Source organism: Macrosteles quadrilineatus, unplaced genomic scaffold, assembly GCF_028750875.1.
Source record: "Macrosteles quadrilineatus isolate MER2022 unplaced genomic scaffold, UCM_ALF_1.0 Scaffold_6__1_contigs__length_79288215, whole genome shotgun sequence".
NCBI classification, from domain to species: Eukaryota; Metazoa; Arthropoda; class Insecta; order Hemiptera; family Cicadellidae; genus Macrosteles; species Macrosteles quadrilineatus.
In genome coordinates, this window is record NW_026542599.1 from 40,954,907 (window position 1) to 40,976,773 (window position 21,867).

At 33.2% G+C, this 21,867-nt stretch overlaps 1 protein-coding gene across 2 annotated transcripts; it reads right to left on the reverse strand.

Annotated features, from left to right (window-relative positions):
• Positions 1-1,120: 1,120 nt before the first annotated feature.
• On the reverse strand, positions 1,121-20,771 carry LOC128996341 (UDP-xylose and UDP-N-acetylglucosamine transporter-like). 2 transcript variants are annotated; one of them, XM_054421608.1, is made up of 8 exons: positions 20,430-20,771; positions 13,553-13,666; positions 12,752-12,854; positions 11,552-11,683; positions 8,046-8,118; positions 6,906-7,015; positions 5,492-5,643; positions 1,121-4,378 (listed from the first exon to the last, which is right to left on the reverse strand). In XM_054421608.1, exons 1-8 carry the CDS (start codon positions 20,504-20,506, stop codon positions 4,132-4,134), a joined length of 1,008 nt encoding a protein of 335 aa, XP_054277583.1. In that variant the 5' UTR covers positions 20,507-20,771; the 3' UTR covers positions 1,121-4,131. The 2 variants fall into 2 exon arrangements, with proteins under 2 accessions (XP_054277583.1, XP_054277584.1); XM_054421609.1 differs by lacking the exon at positions 13,553-13,666.
• Between the last annotated feature and the right edge of the window lie 1,096 nt (positions 20,772-21,867).

Consider the following 21,867-nt stretch of genomic DNA (forward strand, 5'->3'; position numbering starts at 1 on the left):
GTATTGAGGTGCTAATTTTCTTGGTAAAGATCACCATAAAAACGTAAAGGTTGGCCGGTTGGATTTTCTTGCTAATGATTTAATTGTAACGATCTAAGTAAAAGTTGAGGATTCTACTTAGATTGATTGGCTGAGATAAGTGTTGCCTAATGGAATCAAAAACACACAACTTGACGTTCCTCATCACATAGATTATCCATCAATTGAATAATAAGTGTTATCATGTCTAAATATTGAATTATCAGAGTTACAATAATTATAATTATTCCCACAATATTACCTTGAACCAAAGTTTTATTAAATGTTATTTTCAGTATAGAAAGGTCAATGGCCAAAGGTATTTCATTATGAATTCAATGAGCACCAAAACAGTGCAAAAATACCGGTCAATAACAGCAATAACGGTCAAGATCCGTTAGGTGCCCACAACTCTATTTTTCTATAACTATTTGAAACCTTTTTAGGTAATAAAAAATGAAAAATACAATATTTAGAAAAGTGTTTTGATTTGTTTTGGAGAAAACACACTAAATAGTAGAATAACTACTGCAAATATGTTAAGCTGTTTGAGAAGTTTGGTTGGCTAGGTTAGGTTAGATGACACTGTTCTAACCTAACCTAGCCCAACCAAACTTCTTGAACAGCTTAAAAATCGTTTATTGAGTAACTGAACTAAAATTAATCGCAATCTCATTGAATTGTTATCTATCCCAGATAGATAAGATTAGACTGACAACCATGCCATTGTAAATACCTGGAAATGATTCCGTTCTACTAAACAAAGTACTCTGTCATTGAAAAACTACGTTTTGTACATTTTAATGTTCATATTAACAAGTTTTGGAGTTGTGGGTTTTGTAGCGGATTTCAACCCCCAAACTTTCCTCATTTATTAATCCAGTTGAGATATAATTCAATAGGTTAAAACTTAAAATGAATGGTAGTTCTGTACGGTAACTGTACGGTACTTAGTTTGAGGGACTAACCATATAACAAAATTAACTATGAGTAACCATGAAGACTCAGATATGGATTTGTATAGGATTAAAATAGTTTAGGCTCACATTTAATTAACACAGGTAAACTTCAAAAACTTTATTTTCATATTAAAACACTTACCATTAGATAACAGTATGACTAGCTACAGAAACACCAACAATTAGCTACAGACAAATATATAGTACATATAAAAATATATCTTTAGAAACCTCAATATACAAATACAACAAGAAATAAGTTTGGTAAAAATTTATTTTTCTATCTAAGTATATAAATTTTTACAAAAGCTTAAACAAAAATTAGTCAAAAGTATTTGAAAAATTAAATGAGGGCATTGATAAGATAATTTAGCCAAAACTAACTCAGAGTTAAATTTATTATTTGCACATAAGCCTGCTTTACTTGTATTAACTGTTATACTTTTTTTTAAATATTATTAATTATTAAGAAGTCAAATATTTAATTTGAATATTATTATAACATAAAAAAAATACTAATTAATAATATCACGGTAGCATTGAAATTGTCTGATCTAAATTGGTCATATCAAGGTTAGAAAAACTTAAAACAAAAATAATTACAAAATTGTAAAAATGTCAACAAATTACATAATTAATTGGTACAGTGTTGATTAAGTTTGTCTTTCATTATAAGTCCTAACTTGTTTTTATTCCAACCCCATCATCACAAATATAACATAAAAATAAACGATAAAATAATATCCCACAACTGTAAAATCTTTGATAAAGCAATGCTCGTCCACTCAACAACAAGTCTCAGTTTGCACTAAAACGTGAAGGTTATCAGAGAGGTATGTGGAAATGAGCATAATTGGCAAAATATGTGGTATGCATACAATCAAGGGAAAATCCCTAAAACCCTGACGTGTATTTTCTGAGTACAGTCAGGAATGTCTCGCTTCTACAGCTTTGGTATACATACAAAACGAAAATAGGGTGAATATCAACTGGGAGGGTCCGATATTGAAACTTTACTGTACACGGTAAAATTTTAACAAAGTAAAAATGAGACATTATACTTACAGGACTAAGTTCATTTAGCCAACATTACCTCTTCATAGATTTTACATAATTTTGTTATTTGATTGCATAGCAAACAATCAAAACTTTTCACCACTCATTTTGTTAACAGTCATTAATTTACTTACATGTGCTAAATTATAGGGCAAAAGTGAAAAGAGGAACACTACAAACAATATACATTATTACAAGTAAGTTGAACGTTGAACACACCTTGATTGTATACTATACTCCTCTATAGTTGATGACCCTGTTTCTAATTTTGAGCAAAAATATACTGACAAAATGTTTTAGGTTTTTAACTTAGTTACATAAAAGACTAACAAGTTTCCTACCAGTTGCCACACTCCTCTGTATGAGGCGTTTTGTGAGACCTGGTAGTGAATGTGTTAAAGATACTCCCTTTGTGGATTTGTAATCCTTATGAATAATGTGAGGACAGTTTTAGTTATATCAATCAATAGTCAAAGGTTTTGTAAAGTTATTGTCAGTTACTATTTGTAAAATAGGGTTCAATAAAAAAAAAACAGAGACCTAAGCAATATCAGCTAAATTGGTATTAAAAATGGTGTAAAATTTAATTGTATGAAATTCTAAAAATTTTTTCAACTAATAAAGCATGTTGTTAAAGTCCAAAACATTTACCAATTCCTTTCACACACATGTCAAATGATAAATGCATTTTGGACGGACACACATTAAATAATATAACATCAAAATTATTCATAGTCAAATAATTTTCAAGTCCCAGAGTGGCCTTTTATAGGATGAAAAAATTGACTCGTCACAACCAAATCTGTATTAAATTGAAGGAAAAGAATTTTAGAGGGTAATGCAACAATCTAATTAGTTGTAAAGGCATATTTTTGGCAGGCGTTAAATAGTACTCGTACGCCTATATTGATTTAGAATTGTGTCCATGTTTTTTTTTATAATGATTAATGCAATGTATCCACTATTTCAATATTTAAAAGGGTAGGCCTACAGGTTGATTAAAAAAAGAAGGATTTTAAGAAAAGATTTACTGATCTTCGTGTGGGATTTTTTATATAGGTTTTTTGGGAAGTATGCCAATTGCTCCTGGCATATGCCGATTAAGTCTGAATCCGCAGCAAAACAATAAACAAACATTGTTTGGGCCTTTGGCCAAAGCCAGGTTTATGGTGTGCCAGACCATTGTATGCTGATTTAGCAGCCTTTACAATTCTTTTTTCCTAGGACGCTATGCACAAGCCTGGGATTGTTTTTCACATTACTTCAGGCTAGACCTAGTGGTTGCGGCATTATCACTTTAGATGAAATCCATTGGTGATTTGGTGGGATTTGAACCCGGGACCTAAGGCTTGAAGTCTCGCGCTCTAACCACTAAACCAGCTTGCTTCCCAGCAGCCTTTACAATAGCAAATATTGAATATTGATTGAACTTGAACTTATCTTTGTTTTTGAATACGTTAAACTAAATACTTGAGTTATATTGGATTTCTAAATTCTTTTACACAGGTTTCGGTTGCCTGTCAAATATAAGGTAATATTTTAAAGGAAATCTATTTAACTAGGAATTTGTTTACTAGGAATAGAGTTTGAATGGCTTAACTCTATTCTTTTTCAAAAATTCCAGTTAAAAAAATAATTTGACCATGTTGTTTTACAGTTTTACTACCCAATTCTATCTTAAAATAAAACACTATTTAAAAAAAATTTGGCTGTATATCCCAACAATTGACAGGAAAAGGATAACATCATGAACTGAGATTTTAGTCCAGAGCATCCCTGTAAAAAGTATTTTTAATCTTGGGAGATTGATGGTGGTGAGGTCGATAAGTTTGACGCTTGCAGGAAGAGTAGTTATGTTGCAGTTATATCTTGTTTTTCAAAATAATATAATTTTTATAGCTGCCATTTAAGCCACTAAACGAATGGTGCATTCAAACCACCAACTGTGCAAAAAGTTGCTTCAAATTTCTAAGTGAAAATTTGACTATACAAAAAACTCAAAGGTTACTTAAGACCTGTTTCACCCTCAACAGGCCACAGTCAACAATAGTAATTCATATAAGCTTAAATATCAAATAATACCCCTTTTTTACATATTCTACTGAGCTTTCTTTGCCTTGGCAGGCGCTGATGAAGACTGTAGTATCTTCTGAGGAACTTCTGTGAAGATGAGTGTCCCTACAAAGACCATCGTGGTGCCGACCCAATGGTAGATGGTGAATGGGTTTTTGAAGTACAAGATGCTGAAGAGTAGGCTGACAAACTTGCGTAGAGTGATGACGAGCGTCACGGTCAGCGACGAGCACTCAGATGTGAGGTAATAGACTGAGCTGATACAGAGGTATCTAAATTTCAGTTAGGGAGAAATACTTTTAAACATGTTGGCTTGAGCTAAAAATAAAATATCAACTAGTTATAGGTTGTAAAAGGAATGGATACACAACTAACTCACAATGTAACAAAAGAGTTCAACAATTTTAAATTTTTGAACGAGTGTGCTATCAAACTACTAAACTCTTTGCTTGGAGGAAATAAGTAAAGAATTTAGGTTATGAAGTGGTAGGCAAAACTTTGTTAGGAATTATTTTGCAACAGGATAGAATTCAGCTTGTCATAGAAAATGGGAATCCAGAAGCTACTAGATACAAATATTATTGTCTTCAAACTTCTCTCTGAAAAAGTTCTACTTAGGGTGAAATTTAATTGGTAAGTTTTGTGATCTTATATTTGTTTATTTATAAGCCCTTGACTAAAATTATTTCAGGTATGCTAGTTGAACTCTATTCCTTTTTTTAAATTCCTAAACCAATTCTTAGTAATTTTTATTAAAATAGTAGTCTTACCTGAATGAGAAAGAGTCCCAAAAGGAGCATCGAATGTAACATTTTACTCGAAAATTAATAGACCACTCAATCTTTCATTGTTTGAAAATGCCTTCAGCAACAGTTACATCATACAGTTACATCATCAGTTACAGTCATGTATAGTGTAAGTTTTATGTTTCTTGGGCCAGGGTGAGCTCTTTCCCATTCATTCAGTTAAGCATGTTGTCCTAGACAAAAATCATGAAAAGCTTGACACTTGCGCTCTATGTTACATTACACTCTAAATTACCGTACTTACTTAGTGAGATATTGCTGTATGCATTCCTTATTATTTGATGTATACATAAATAATGATTTTTCCTCCAAAAAATGTAGCAGGAGGGTTGAAACACTAACTAACAAGTTTAATCCTGAGAAAATTTACCACATTTGTTAACTTTCACGGTTTCAAAAATTTATCCAACAATGGGCAAAAATAATTCTTACTCCCTAATCAGCTGATTTTTACCTATTGTTACTGACAAAAATCAGCTGACTCTTGCCAGTGTTGTTTATTTGTAGCACAGAGATGAAGAACAGCTCGGTGTAATTTTAACTCAGTGTCTGCACAAAAGTAGACTCTGAAAAGGATACTGAGTGACGACATTGCCCAACAAGTAGACCAGCAGTATTGGTACAGCCACTGGTAATACGGGGATCTGCATAGGTGTACTGTTGACTGTGATCATCAGATGTTCGTAGATGTTGTTGTAGAGTAGAGCAAACGCTGGAAGAGGCAACAAGTGCTGTAACAACACACATGTCACATATTGCATTTATTTCCAAGTTGAGCTAAAGTTCTATGTATTATATAAAAAAAACAGCTTAAGAGACCAAAAATCTATTTTAAGATGGTTTGAATATGTGAGATGATCGTCAAAGAGAATTACTAGAGAATGAAGTTGTTGGTGACAGAGCAAAGGACACTGACAAAAAAAAATAATATTGATGCTCAGTACTAGTCTTTTGGGAGATATTTGAGCAATTAACATTACCGTATTAGACTTTTGGGAGGTAGCTGTGCAATTAACAATACTGGAAACCACAACTATATTTGCAACCCTCAACCCTCTTAAATACGATCAAGTACAAGTTCTATTATTTAACACATTATTAGGAACGTTTGTTATGACTACAACTGAAATCCCAAGTAAGTATTTACAACGATGTTTCAGGATCTGGAATCTGATCTTATCTTTAAGTGAAAAGTACCTAGTACTGTCAGATTAGGGATCCTCAAAATGGTGTGAATACTTTTTTTTTTTTACAAAACAAGGTGGAAAATGTTCTCATGGGCCTAATCTGCTAGATAAGCCTTATGTTAACTCACCATCACCAAAAAACCTCAAGCAAAGCAGTAGGCTATATTCTGAGTATTTCAACTTTGAGCTTTTTATGGTACTTTGACTTAACAATTGTGATTTTGGGATTAGTAAACTCATAGTTAGTGTTTTGGTAGGAGAATAAAAAAAGTAAATGCTTAGGGAGGGTTTTGCGAGTCTTGATGCTTTTAGGATGGCTAGTGCCGCTGAGACTGCCATTAGAAATAATGGCTTGAGGGAACAAGTGTACAACAATCTGCAGAATGGAGAATGAAAAAAGGTAATGGATGAGGTGAAAGGGTTGTGGAGAAAATATAAGTAATATGGCAGATAGTGGAGGAAGAGGAACCTATGGAAAATAGAAGATGGAGGAGAGGTCTAGTTAACGTACACACCTGGGAAGAACTACATCAGGAAAGGATACTTGTATGTATTATCTTAGTAAATCTGTGTATTGTCAGTTCTAAAAAAACATTTCTTAGGACTTTACTTTTCCTACACATGTATATCTTGAGGATTAGCAGTTTTACATTCAGTATATATTCAGTATAACGGTATGATAAGATAGTTCTAGGCTCTAGCTGAAGGCATAAGGAGCCCTAAAAGTTATGAAACCACATACGGCTGTCTGGCATACCAAAGTAGTATTTAACATTATTAATACTAAATACAGTACTAAAACTTACTGTAAAATATAGAGCCTCTTTTGGATTCTTGCCATATTTTTTGTTAAGCTCTTCTTGATATATACCCATCCGGGCAGACATAAACAGTGCAGTTGTCAACAGGAGGATTCCTAGAATAGTTTTACAAATGTTATTAGAATGATATTTATTTACAAATATACAAGTTCAACCAGATAAGATCTAGATAAATAAAAAAGGGGGGAAACTATCATCTAGGGATTTCTACTATAAACTAAAATCTTCCACCAACCACACTAAATACAGTAATTAGAACCATCCATGCCACATTCAAATACTAAAAAATTTGGTTAGTTGTTGTTATACCGAAATTCTGAGTATTTTAAATATAAAATGGGCCAGGTCAACCCAAGCTTTTGCTACCACAATCACATAATACTATCACGGTCCTGCAAAGATTTTGCAATCTTTGAAAATTCTGAGGTGATGATTTTCCGTCATTGCGTGAGAGGAAGATGATGTCTGAAAGACAACCAAAGATAAAGATGTTCACGGGAGACGTAATTTTAAATTTTTTATACTGTAATTTTCGATTTTTAAAATTTGTTTGCATCATCGGCAATTTAAATAGTTGGAGTTCTACTGTAATGTGGAACTAGCCTTGTGCCAATAAAAAAACTAATAGAAAAGATATAAAAAGTTCCTTAATATTGAGCTTGGAAATAAGTATGATTTTCTTGTTAACATGTCTGTCTGTTGTCTTTAATTGTTACACTTTAAAGTCTTGCTTAAGCAAAATTATATATTAAATAACAGTCTAACAAAAAAGAGTAGTTAAAAGAGAAATGCATTAATAATTGCACAGTGCTGCGTCCAAAAGTAGAATAAACTCTATCCATTTATACTTATCAAACCCTTGCCTGTCTAAATTTACCTAGTAAAACCTTAACTTGTTATACTAGGTTATCGTACTTAGTTTAAGCTTATGAAAACAAAAAAAAAGCCCCCCCCCATAACTCCCCACCACTATACTTTGTAGGGAATCTAGCAAAACGCTAGCCCAGGGTCTCCAATGTTGTGAACGTGTCTGTGAACACCACCGAGTATCTAGTTACTATCTGATTTTATAGCCACAAATCAAAGCTTAGAAATTGTCAGCACTTGCGTGAGTAGCATACTTACCAATACTCCACCAAAAGAAATCTTCTACTTCTGTTGTAGGCTTAGCGTCTTCTCGGACTGGACCAGTTTTTTTCTATATTAAAAGTAATACTTGATTAGGTTTTAACTAGGAAGTTCATACAATTACAAAGGAGTCAAATTAAACCCTGTTAAATATGAACTAAAGTGTCACACTGTGGGATTAGCGTTCGTATAACAGGATCTTAATGAGTGTAAAGTCATTGAATCATTTACCATGGCATTGTCTATTCTTTTAGCTTAGCAATCCATCATTAGGGAAAGCTACAATTCAAGCTGTTTCAGTTATATATTTTACTGCAACATAGATATTAGCAACACATCTGAAATGTTGGAAGTTATTTTTTATTCTTCGACGGGATAATCTTCTCCCTCGGAGCAAGTTTCTACAGTACAGTAGACTCCCTCTTATCCGGACTCCTCGGGACCGAGGCCAGTCCGGATAACGGTTTTTTCGGTTAAGCCGACGACCCCAAAAAATCGTTAAAATGGACCGTTTACGGTGATATTCAACTTAAATTTAGGAGAGCATTGTATTCAGACATGTAATCACTGGTCTCAAATCTTTCCCACGAGAACAGTCGTTACAGTACCACCCACTTCCTGCTGGCTGATCTAGTCCGGTTAAACCAATGTGCTGATTAAAATTGTCCGTTTAAAGAGATGTCATTTCCGTCTAGTGTAGTCCGGTTAAACCAATGTCCGGTTAAGAGGTGCCTGGATAAGAGGGAGTCTACTGTATGCATGTCTATAGAAGCTTACTACCTCAGGTTTCCACTTAGGCTTACAGCAACACGTAATTCATTTTGGGGCCACAACTAAATACTTTTGTGCCAGCGAGCACATAATAATAATAATAATAGAGAGGACACGGCGTTTAACCAAATGCACTGAAAGTGTGGCCAAATCCACCATCTTGGTCCGTCATACAGCCTGAATCCAAGACCCGCGAGCACAGTTCGCATTAAAAACCCCGCGACAAATACACGATCATAAACAACATTAATAGTTGACAAAAAATTCTGAAATTTTGCACACTTGTAGATATGATACTGAGGAAAACGATGGTGTTAATATAAAACTATTAGTTACGATAGTAATTGAGTTATAAATATGTTTAATACTTATGTAGTTTAATTTTTCAATTTCAGACATAAAAAAGTTGTATTGCGAGGAAATTTTTTATTTTTTGGTCAGAGAAATTTCGTCAGCGGGAAAGTTGTGTACCAATAACCAAATTTAACTATACGATTCACCAAAAATGTTTATCATGTTCGGTTTTCTAAAAAATCAGGTACAAAAGGGATCCATTGCCGCTGCTCCGCGCCACGCCCGCTGTAAGTTAAATTAAACTTCCTAAATATATTTGTAAAATTGCACTCAATTTATTGTCCCAGAAAAATTACAGTTTTATTGAGATTTTGCCTGATTTTATTTTTGTGAAGACTTTCGTTACTTATTTTACAGTAGTAGCGAACTCTAACATTGGAATATTTTTTGCAATAATTTTAATTAGGTACTAAACAAAAATGATTTTTGTCCATATTGTTTCATATCCTGAGAAATGTGTACTATTTATTTGGAAACAAATTTACACCTACACATTGTCCAAGTACTTTGTTCGTCAAGTCCTCAATTACATTGTTTTCCTTTTACACTAAAATCATTTAACTTTATATCTTCACTATTCGCAACAAGCATAGCAGACGACTAGCGCGCTGCACACGCCGGGACTACTGTCGGGGAATTAAATATGTGCACTCGAGTTTGAGCCTAAATATCTCTTGAGATGAATTATCAGATTTTGTTGAGACAAAAATTAAATATAATCTGGGTTAAATACATTTTACGTGGTAACAATTAAAAAATTCCGTTTACCAGAAAAATTTATATAGTTGAAAGATCCTAAAAAGTACCGATTTTTAAGAAACTCTGCACTAACACTGAAGTTTAAAATTTAATTGTAAACAAACTACTCAGCCAATCTTTCTGAAATTGTTATGGCTTATTGGTAGGTTTATTGTTAACAGTTCCATGCATTTTAAAATGTTTACTCACAATAGTCTTTATGGTGATGTTTTTATTATTTTTATTAACATCGTTAATAAGACGCTAAAAATGTCGTTCAAAATGCCATCGTGTTTGTCGTGACACAAGAAATAAAATAACACTAATATGACAGATGTATAATGTGAACAAAGATGTTTTTTAAACAGATATATATTTGTAAACAAAAATTTCTCCCGTGATAAAAAAATCGATTTACTACGGTAAAAACAATCGATTTACTTTAAGACATTTCCAACAATATACTAATACGACAATGTACTTCCAGAAAAACCTAAGTAATTTTTATACAAAAGTATTTTTACATTTCAACAAAGCCTATGTAAACAGCACTGACTCGAAGCATACCAGACGACCAGCGCGTTGCAGACGCCGGGACTAGGCTAGCGCCGCCATCTTTGTCCGTTTCGTCGGCTAGTCAGACTGCCACGCTCCTGCGCTCTGAGTAGCGCTTCTATTAGCGAATTTCCCTATAGGGAAGTAGCTATTACCGTAGGTCTCATGGTAAGACTTATTAGCGAATTTCCCTATAGGGAAGTAGCTATTACCGTAGGTCTCATGGTAAGACTTAGGCCCGGGACCGATTTACTTTTTCATTTTGATGTCCACAGAGGCCAAAAACACCACTCGTTCAAATTTTTATATATGTATATATATATATGTGTCCGTGAACACGATAACTTGAGTAATTTTTATCCGATTTTGATGAAATTTGGTTTGAAGGTGTAAGGCGGGATAAACTTGAATGAGTTCGCGATCCAGCATGATCGGACCATGGGAACAGGGTTTTATGGGGGGTTTTATGGGGTAAAAATTGGTTTTTCTCACTTTTGACCCTCAAAACACAAAATTTCCCAATTTTTCTCTAAACCTTCTTAAAGAGCTTAAAAAAACAAACAATTCAGTATATCAAAGTGTTTTTGTACGGTTATTGGTTACGGAGAAAACTAAAAAAATGGTAAATTAAAAATTCCCATGTTATTTTTATGGAGAATATTGTAAAATGTTGTAGTTTGCTTGTTTATGGATATATTTTCATCAAACTTGGCAAATATATTCATTTTATACTAAGCAATAATTATTTTACTTAAAACACACACTTTATTAGTTTCCTTGTAGCAGCAAACCTAGGTACTCGTTAAACCTAATGTTATTTAAATAGATCAATTGAAAATCAATTCAGCTAAATAGAAATTCGCTTAGGCGTCAGGTTTGCTGCGGCGGGGGTATTTTGTTATGTGTTCGCTGTTTTGTGCACATCATAGTAAGTATTTGGAAGCCGATACATGGTTTGAAAAACTATTGCCAGTGTCAATCCTTAAGAAGGCAAACAATAAGAATGATTATTTATCATCTAGAATGACATATGTAAATTTAAAAGCTATGCAGCTTTTACTGTTCTCAGTTTGTTGCATACTTACTACATCTTGACCAGATATTACTGTACAAATTGCAATACCCAAGGTGATCAGTCCAACAGATACATATTTGGAGAGTGAGTATGTTTTCTTCAAAATTATGATTCCCATAATCATATTGGCAATCAAGGAACCCTGTAAAATTAACTAGTATTAGAAACAAAATGTATGGTTTCAGATAAGTTGAACAAATAATTAGAGAAGCATCTAAAGTAACTTAGTGTTAACAGGGTGTCGACTATATCTAGCCAAAGAATTCAAGGAGTTTCCAGGAGATTTCAAGACTAATTCTAAGTACTACTGTCTCTAGTTGGTGACCATCTCAACAGATTGCAGCCACTCTTTTTTGGCTTCAAATTTTTACATTACTTGGGAAGTCTATTTTCTGTTATAGTCAATGGTACTACTATCAGAACTTGTCTTCAAGGCTTATCACACCACTTTAATATTCAAAGAAATGTTAAAGGATTTTTTATAAGCAATTATAATTGTCATCGCATTGAACTGTTGTTTGAAAAAATCATGTGTACTTTAGAAATTGTAAGTTTGAAAAAGTATTATTTCATTTTATTTGTTAATTTAGCTTATATGCACCTTTAATTTGAAAATAATCTTAAGAATGATATATTACCATAGACAAAAGAATTAAATATAGACTGTCAGCCGTACTGCGGTTACCATAGGTTATGGCGCACACCGCTGGGAGCACCATGTAGTTACGGCGTACACGCTGCGTAACTACACGGCGCCAGAACCTATGGTAACCGCAGCACAGCTGACAGTCTATATTTAACTCTTTTTGTCTGTGATATCACAGTGGTATCTTGATGACAAGACTATCATGCGAATTATTAAATAAGACTTAAATCTGGTTATCGTTTCCCACGACCGACCGCCTCAGCAAAACCTTTTAGCATATCTTGCGGCCTCGGCAATACCGGTAATTGTCTGCCGCTGCCACAAAAGTACTTGTGAGCATATTTTTCAATAACGGTGATCCTTTCACGCCATCAAGCAAAAACCACGAGCAGAACAAGCGGTTTCGGCGTCACCAGTGATTGTCACTTGATCATATAGTGGGCCTAAATAGTATATTGTCAAATAGACTACAATGATTCCTACTAATACATAATTAGGATTATTTTTGAACTCTGAAACATTAAAATTTGAAATATCAAAACTGTATGATAAATTCATACTTACTGCTCTGAAGATCATGTGCAAAGGCATCGCTACGTTAAAATCAAAAGCATAGTTGTTGAAAACATTGACGACAAAAAACATCACTACGAGAACTGTGTAGTTCCTGAAAAAGCAACACAGTTTGAACAAAATTAAAATGTATTTAACTCTAAACCTAATACTACAGCCTAGGGCTTGGTAATTAAAACCAAGCCATTTAATTGCGCGGAAATGCAAGATCTCTCTCTCTCTCTCTCTCAGATTTAAGTTTTTTTTTTTTTTAAAGTGTTTGCTAGTAAATTCTGGTGCTTATATTTTTTTGCTACTATTCTTATTGGGCTTGACATAATTTTTTTACAAAGAGAAATTATATAAGGGTTGATAAAGGATGATAAACAATAGATTGGGGGAGGATAGATCGAAGGTTAAAGTTAAATATAACGACAATATCAGAAATAAAAATATTATTAAATTAAACCAGTAGGCCTACCTAAAGATTTCCAAAGATTTTATTGTTTTGATGTATAAACTGATGTACCTATTAGTTTTAAGTCTTCAATTCAACCATTGACAATAAGTTGTGATTTATATGATCAACAGCTCGTGACACGCGGCTGGCACTTGGGCCAAGGGCGGGCAGTATAGGCGGGGAGAAAGTGGAGACGGTAAAGAAAAACCGTACTGCAAACATTTCTGCTGACTCATGGGGTGTACACCCTGTGTTTCGTGTACTTGAGCGCCTTCACATGGGTGGCGAGGACAGCTGACGCAACCTGCATTTCCCTTCATTAATTTGCATGTAAGAAGTTCACATGGACTTACCATATGCTAATATTTGGTTTCTTCGTACCCCACTTCATCGTAAATATAAATCCGTGCACAACCACAAAAAGAAACTGTGCAAACGTTATTAGGTTTCCACTCCCGGGGTCTTCCCTGGAAACAAATTGTTATTAGATCAATATTGCTCGAATCTACAAACTGGATTCATTTACCGGTACCATTAATCAATAAGTTTAAAATTGTAGCTAACTGAACATATTGAAATGATTCATTTTAATACATTAAGGACTAACAAAATTTGTATAAAAAAATCATCAGCTTTAATTGTGTTTTTAAAATCTTATCCTAAGAAAAACATAAGGATCACTTTTATTAGTAGGCTATAGTGACAAATGTGTACACCTAAGTTAGGCCTACCAAGGCTATATTTTAACGAGTTTGCGAAATAGCATGATCAGACTATGGGATGGGAAGGGGAGTTTTTATAGGGTTTAACATTGGTTTTCCCATTATTGACCCTCAAACATGAATTCTAATTTGTTCCCAAATCATGTTGTTGAGCTAAAAAAGCAAATAATTTAGTTTAAACTTTGAAGCGTTGTTTTAAACGTTCCATGGTTATGGGAAATTTCAAACAACTGTAAACTGAAAATTCCCATTTTATTTTAATGGGGATTAACTAAACTGTTGTAGAGTTTTTTTTTGTTTATGGGTATATTTTGATCAAATTTGACAAGTTTATTTATGTTAGGCCTATACTAAACTTTTAATAACTTATTTTGCTAAAAAACCAACTTTAGTACCTTCCCTGTAACAGCAAATCTAAAACACATTCAACCTGTTTTTTGTTATCTATATAATTAATATGCCGACACGAAATTTGTCCTTTGAACTCCTCCGCCATTTCTTAACTGATTTTGACCATTAACGTCTCATTGGAAAGAGCGTGTCGCGTAGATTTGCAAACTGAACTTAATTTTTTTAAAGTCCCTCAGGCCCATTGGCTCTTAAAGTTCCCTTGTTATTCTTATGTAGAACTTATTTGTTTTCATTATGTCAGCTGGATAGTTTAATTGCTGTTAACATTTATTTTGCAAGGAAATGCATGTATAAACATTTACTGATTTGGTTGAAATTAAATATTTACTATTTGAATTTGGGTTTGCGTACATATCACAATGTAAAAAATCAAGAAAGCCTGGACAATTTGATGTATTTTACCAAACAAGAAAAATGAATTGACATAGTGCTGCATTTCTTGAGCAATCATTGAAAGAACCGATTTGTTAACTATGGAAACATAGGAAAGTCATAGTACGCCTACACGAGTCGTTATTAGCCTATATAATGAAGAACACCGACAATATAAAGATTCCTGCAAATAAAACTGGTAAAAGTCAAGTGATTTTAGAAGAATATGACTACATACAAGAGACCTTTACTAAAACTTTCATTGAAGGATTAAACTATTATTCACATTTAAGGGAAACAAAAAAAAACACCTTGGAACAACCTCAGGCCTTACAACTCTGCATTTTTTCAGGTAAATAGAATTTACATTATAACAGTAACTAACCATAGTAATGCCAATTGAAGCAAATAAAATTGTGAGAGAGAGATTATGCAGGAAATTAGGTAGTTAGTTCTTAAGTAATGTAAAAAAAAATGTATCATTAGAAAAATTACTGAAATTTGCAAACGTTGGCGGCGATGGGTGGTAGGGTACCATGCAGACTGCATTAAATATCATTGACAAAGATTGTTATGGACAACCCAATGCTGCTATAAGTGGGAAACATTTAGTTGAAAACACAAAAACGCCAGATCAGCTTTTTAAAAATGATTAAGTAAATATTTAAAAGAAATTGTGATTGAACTGTTATGTACATTGTGAGTATTTCCATTAGCCTAGTTAGGCCTACATCATCTTTGAGATGGCTCTTTTAAGCTCATCGTAAATTATGACTGTTATTTGTTTTTAAATATGCTATTTGTTTTTAAATAACTCCTGTACTTCTTTTCAATTGCTCTATTTCCAGCAACATTTACACTAGTAGGGAATAAATCTGACAAGAAAATATCTAAATCAAAAGTGAAGTCTGCAGGTTTAATACAGCGGGGGTATAATTTTTCTACCTTTTTAATGAATAATTAGTGTTAAAATACAATTTTGACAGAGATATTTATTATAGTTTCCAGACTGCTTTTTAACAAACGATGTACTTCAAAGTTTGAATGAAAACACACTTCAGGGATAAGATAAGACAAATTACGTTACCTATCTTAGATATTCTGTGAAATAATACAGTACTAGATCATAAAGCTTATACACAATTTTTTTATTTCTTTTTCTTCAATTTTAAAACTAATAGATTTTATAAAAGGCCTACCGGTAATGAAAATAGGCCTATTATCTTCCAAAAAAATATAGGATATACTAGCTGTGAGCCCGTTCTACGCACGGGGATCTTATCATAGTCAGTTAAAACCTTCTTATATAAAGCACAGCAGTTGGTTTGCATACTTTCAGATATGCTGACAAAACTATCCCTTCGCAAATACAGTATCTGACAGTTTCAAGCCAAAACTAATGCTTCGCAATTAAATGTCACCCGGATCTTGTTGGTCCATATGTTATATCCAATGATTAAACTAAATAAACGGTATCAGCATTCTGACACATACTTTCTCCCATAAGTTTGTCAACAACCTTTATCATGTGTAAGCGGTGAGAGTAAATATACGGAAATGGATTTGTACAATTTTGTTCAGAATTTAAAGGACTGGTTAAAAGTATTTAAGGTACTACCTCAACCTCTTAATTTAACACTTTATTCGGGTTGACATTTTCATTATCAAGGCGCTCTTGTCCTTTCCGTGAAACATTGAGAAACAAGGACATTAATGCGTTACCATCATACATACACACAAAAATACCGAACTTAATTAGGGAATCTGCTACGCTTTAAGCATAAAAAGGTACATATAAAATTAGTACTTGAAATCTTTGTTAATGCCATAAAATTTGATCATAACAATTTATATTTGCTTGGACCGGAGATGACTCGAAATTCTGTCGAAATGCTATCTGAATCGGTTTGCTATATGAAATGAAGTACAGTAGGCCTACTATAGACGATTTAGATTGGTAATTTGTAATAAAAATTACCAAAATAGGCCACGAACTATTGATACATAAACAACGTTCAAAGTGTTTGAACAATTCATGATGGTTTGCTGAATAAATGTAGATTGGTAATTTGTAATAAAAATTACCAAAATAGGCCACGAACTATTGATACATAAACAACGTTCAAAGTGTTTGAACAATTCATGATGGTTTGCTGAATAAATGTTTTACTAAAATGCGTTATAGTTTTCTTAGCATAACATTTTGGAATCCAGACAGAAAAAGCAAAAATTATACAGTTAAGACATCAATTAAATTGAATAGGCCTACGCCTGTAATAAATAAGGTGCAACACCAACGATAACTAATTTGTAAATTACTGTGATGTGTTGGTACGTAAAAATGATTCTTGCTGCTACTAAAGGTTAAAAGGAAAATAACCAGTACCGTACCAAAAACCAACGTTTATGGTTAAGAACTGTAGTACAGCCAACCAATTATATGCGTTAATCAAGGTTAATGATCTCTTGGTTTTGGATTTTCTCGTAAAAAGTTATCGGCAATCAAAGTTATTTCCCATTAATTGCTTTATTTGTACACAACTCTTAATGTAAACTTATCGGTGTCAGTTTGAAAAAAAAAACCTTATACAACATAACTTTCTGTTATTTAATAGATTACGTATTCTCTAAACAATTGTTGCTGGTATATATATTAACATTATAAGGAAATGTGACAAAAATCACACAACGTTGGGTTTTTGGACGTTTATAATTTTATTTCTTAAGTACCTAGGTAGGCCGTGTATTCCATGGAAAAGTACCGGTATCAAGGATCGTTGTCGAAAGGGTTGTTATAAATAATTGGGTAAGCATACGTACCACACGTACCCAAGAGAAGGGCTATGGGCCTATTGGCTGTATGGTCCAGCGATTGCATCACACGGTGAGTAGGAACTATTGACTTTATATAGCCAATGGTAGGAACAGAAAGTGACACATTGGAAAATCGAGTTCAGCATCATCCGTAAACCTCTGTTACAATCACCCACTGCAGTTGTAATTTTTTGCTTTACACTTTACACAACCGCCATTGAAGAGCCGTCAATGAGTGGAACATTGTTTCTAAGCTATTGGCGACGGTCATTAGTAAATTTAAGTTTCCCAGCCGTATATACAACACTGATTCAATCTTGATTCAATGTCTTCTTTCTGGTTATCAAAACTCCAAAACAATTTTATACACATATTTCTGGTTCCTGACCTGGATGATGCCTAGTTATTTAATTTACGGTTACACTATATTATTCCACTTGCGATTAATTAAATCCTTTATGTAATAAAAACGTTTTTAATCTCACTTTGATGGGATTTGCCTTCAAAACGTGATCGGAAATGGTTGTGGTGTTTGTAAACAACATTTGTAAACATTTCAGTGACAGCTAGAAAAAATAATCTTGATCCGAACAGCTGTTCGTTGTTTCATAGATGATTATGTGATACAAATTGGAAGAAAACTTGACAAAAATCGCACAAAACTGCATTTTTGAACGGCCGTAATTTTAATTACAAAGTAGTGAGACCATATTTTAATGGCTAAAGACACTCTCGCCAATCCAGTGAATACATTAAAATGACTTGGGTCTTGATAGGTACTCTCGTTTTCCTGGAGAAGATTGCGTAAAATGCCATCTTGAGTGTGTCAGACAGACAGACAGACAGACAGACAGACAGACAGACAGACAGAAATTTAGATGAGACTTGTTTCGGCTTCTTTAATGTATAAAACGTAAAAATAACCTAAAAATGTATGATTCTGAGCAATGTACAGACAAAACTCTAATTTTATTTATATAGAAGATAGCCTAGGTGTTAGCTCTTGATTTTTTGAATAGGCCTATTGAATAGGAACAAATTGTTTATAATAAGGGTATTATTGTTTTCTTGATAAAAGCTGTTGCCTATTTAAAAAATACAAAACTGCAAAATCCTCTCTCCTTTATTTATTTTAATTCCTAAAAACTTAAGTGGTAGGCATATGAGTTAGAGATGAATGTCAATATTTTTTCAAGGCAGACAAACAGGTCCAAAGAACGCTTAGAAAGTCTAATTTATAATGGCTCTTTAAGCCTAAGTTACCAGAGAAGCTCTAGGAGAACACGTGTTATTTGTACTTTCACTTTCAAAGATAGCTTCTGGGAGAAAAAGCTGGTTTTGTAAAAATATATAGGTACATCAAAAAACTAAGTTATGCCTATGCCTTTGGCCCACAACAATGATATTATTAAGTTCAATTAAGTTTAAGGTAGCTGAAAAATAATCAGGTTATGCTAATAGCTTTGATTAGGTTAGAATCTTTGCAAAATGTCAATTGTTTAAGCTCAGTAAGAAATAAATACATTTTCCAAATTTGATCAACATATAAACAAGCAAACTACAACAGTTTACTTATTCTCCATAAGAATAACAGGGGAATTTAAATTTTTTTCTATGTTTTAACCATTAGGTGCATAACAACACTTAATACTAAAATATTTCTTTGAATAAGCTCTTCAGAATGGATTGGAAAGAAATTGCTCAATTTTATGTTTTTTGAGTCAAAAATTGGAACAACCAATTTTTACCCGATAAAACTCCACATAAAGTAGGGAAGGGGGGCTTCCCATAGTCCGACCATGCTGGTTTGCGAACTCGTTTGAATTAATGTAGATTTAGGCCTACATGTTTATAGGCTACCTACCTATATAGGCCTAGGCCTAAATAAATAAATGTAGGTTTACGTGTTTATACCAAATTTCATCAAAATCGGATCATTTTTAATCGAATTATTCTGCTAACGGACACATAACTTATATTTAAGTTATGTGTCCGTTAGGTAGATAACTCGAGCAAAAATTATCCGATATTGATGAAATTTGGTATAAACATGTAAACCTACATTTATCTATTTATAACTTATAGGCCTAGGTACCGTAGCCTATATAAGTTACCTACCTAGCCTATATAAGAATTTGAACGGATGGTGCTTTTGGTTTCTACTAGGGACCTCAAAACAAAAAAGTAAATCGGTCCTGGGTCCAGGTCTTATTATGAGCAAGTTTACTACGGTAATAGCTTAAATTCCACTATAAGTTATAGGAAATTCGCTAAAATCAAATGAAGGTTTACTAAGTAAATCAAATTGGTAGTTTCAATCGTTGGACTATGAATTAATTGACTTATGCTATTATAAAAAAGGTCGATGTTAGATAGTAGGCTAAACAAGACCAGGGTTTGGACTCCATTTCAAAACTCAAAAAGGGTAAGTTACAGTTTCTTAACTGGGCTACACTAAGATCGATTGAACTATCCATTCGATTAGTAAAACCTTTATGCGATTTTTTTGCCATCAGCTAGTTTGGTTGGTTAGGTTAGGTTATGATACTTAGTTTAATTTTATTAGGCCTAGATAACTTATATTTTAAAATATAGTTTATTAGCTTAATCAATATTTTCAATTCGATAGTTTCAATCAATATTAGCGTAGCTCAGTTAAGAAACTGTACCCCTCAAAAATGCCACAGATGTAAAAACACACAAAATTATAAAATAAATAAAATCGATATTGCATAGGCTACGGTAGCCCAGTTCAAGAAACTGATTTGGTAATTGATTTTATTTCAGGCCTACAATTGATTGTCACTTTTAAAGAACTAGGCTTTTTAAGTAGGCCTACCCAACTTACAGCTCTAAGCCTAGTAGCCTATGTATTAAGAAAATTAGGCCTATAGGTATCTAGGCTACTCACTTGACCAGTAATTCCAAAAACACCACGTTGCTGCAACATCCTAGGAACACAGAGGCTATCCCCATAAACACACCCATCTTAAGACGTAGCTTAATTAATTTTTATCAACGTTTATAGATGATTTAACCTCTAAAATGAGCACTGCTAGGGCTCGGCTCAGCCTAACCCAGATTTGTTATCGTTTAACCTAAAAAAACGTTTCGTGATTGACGTTACCTACAAATAGTTTTATAATAAAGCAAGATTAAAATAATAAAACCCCTTTCTAACCAATTAAATACTGTTTAATTATAAACTTTGACTTCAGCTAAATAGTAAACAAACACCAAATCAAATCATTTATTTATTATCAACATCAACTTTGAGTTTGTTTCAGGTTAAGGTTTGAGTTTTCCTTCCTTATCCAATCCGACCGAATCCACCAATCAAATCAAAACAACCAATCCAAAGATTTTCAACATGTGTATGCGGGCAGTTTCGTTTAACCAACTAGCTGACCTTTTTAACGTTGATTATGGAGCACTGAGTAGCCTAGTCATAGCATATATTAACTTTATGGCTAGTTTTTATGCTGGAATTAGGTCATGTCAATCAGATATTTGATTTTATATGTTTGTTTCTTATTTTAATGTGATAGAACGAACGAAGAGTAATATTTCAATAGTGTATTGTTATAAAAATTTGTGAAAATATAGCATTGTGTACTGTATAGTCTACACCTTTTCCACATTTATTGGAGAAGATTTTAATTGTATTTGAGAATCATTACTTGTATTTGAGAAAGCATAAAATGTAAATGAGATTAGTCAGTTGAATTTGATAAAACGACAAATGTATTTGAGAATAGTCAATTGTATTTGAGAAAGTATTACATGGAATTGAGAAGTCATTAATTGTATTTCAGAATTAGGGTTTTTAAATGAGAAGTTGGTTATTAATCAGCTGAATGTTGAGTTTCTCATTATCAAATCACAAGTTCTCAAATACATTTAACCATTTCTTAAATATAACTGACTGTTCTCAACTTCATTTGATGTTTTCTAAAATATATTTCACTAATCTCAAATACAATTGATATGTTCTCAAATAAACATAACTGTTTCTCAAATAAAGTTGGAAAAGGTGAAGTGAAAGCGCGGTAGCCTAGTACCACGGTCCCCTTTAACTCCAGGCCACGGCCTGGTAGAATCGGCAACGTTGCAAGAAGTGTTGTCTATGTCTAGCACCACTAGCACCAGACAACCCATAAGATGACATGGCAGACAGGTGACACAGCTCATTAATTTGCGTATTATTTATTTAAATTTATGAACATAAATTTATAAAAAGATTAAAAATTAAACATTAAGAGATGAAAACATAACAGGGTTATCTATTTTTGTACATTTAAAGTAGAGTAAATATTTTCATAACCCAGTAACCTTTTTTCGTATTCTTA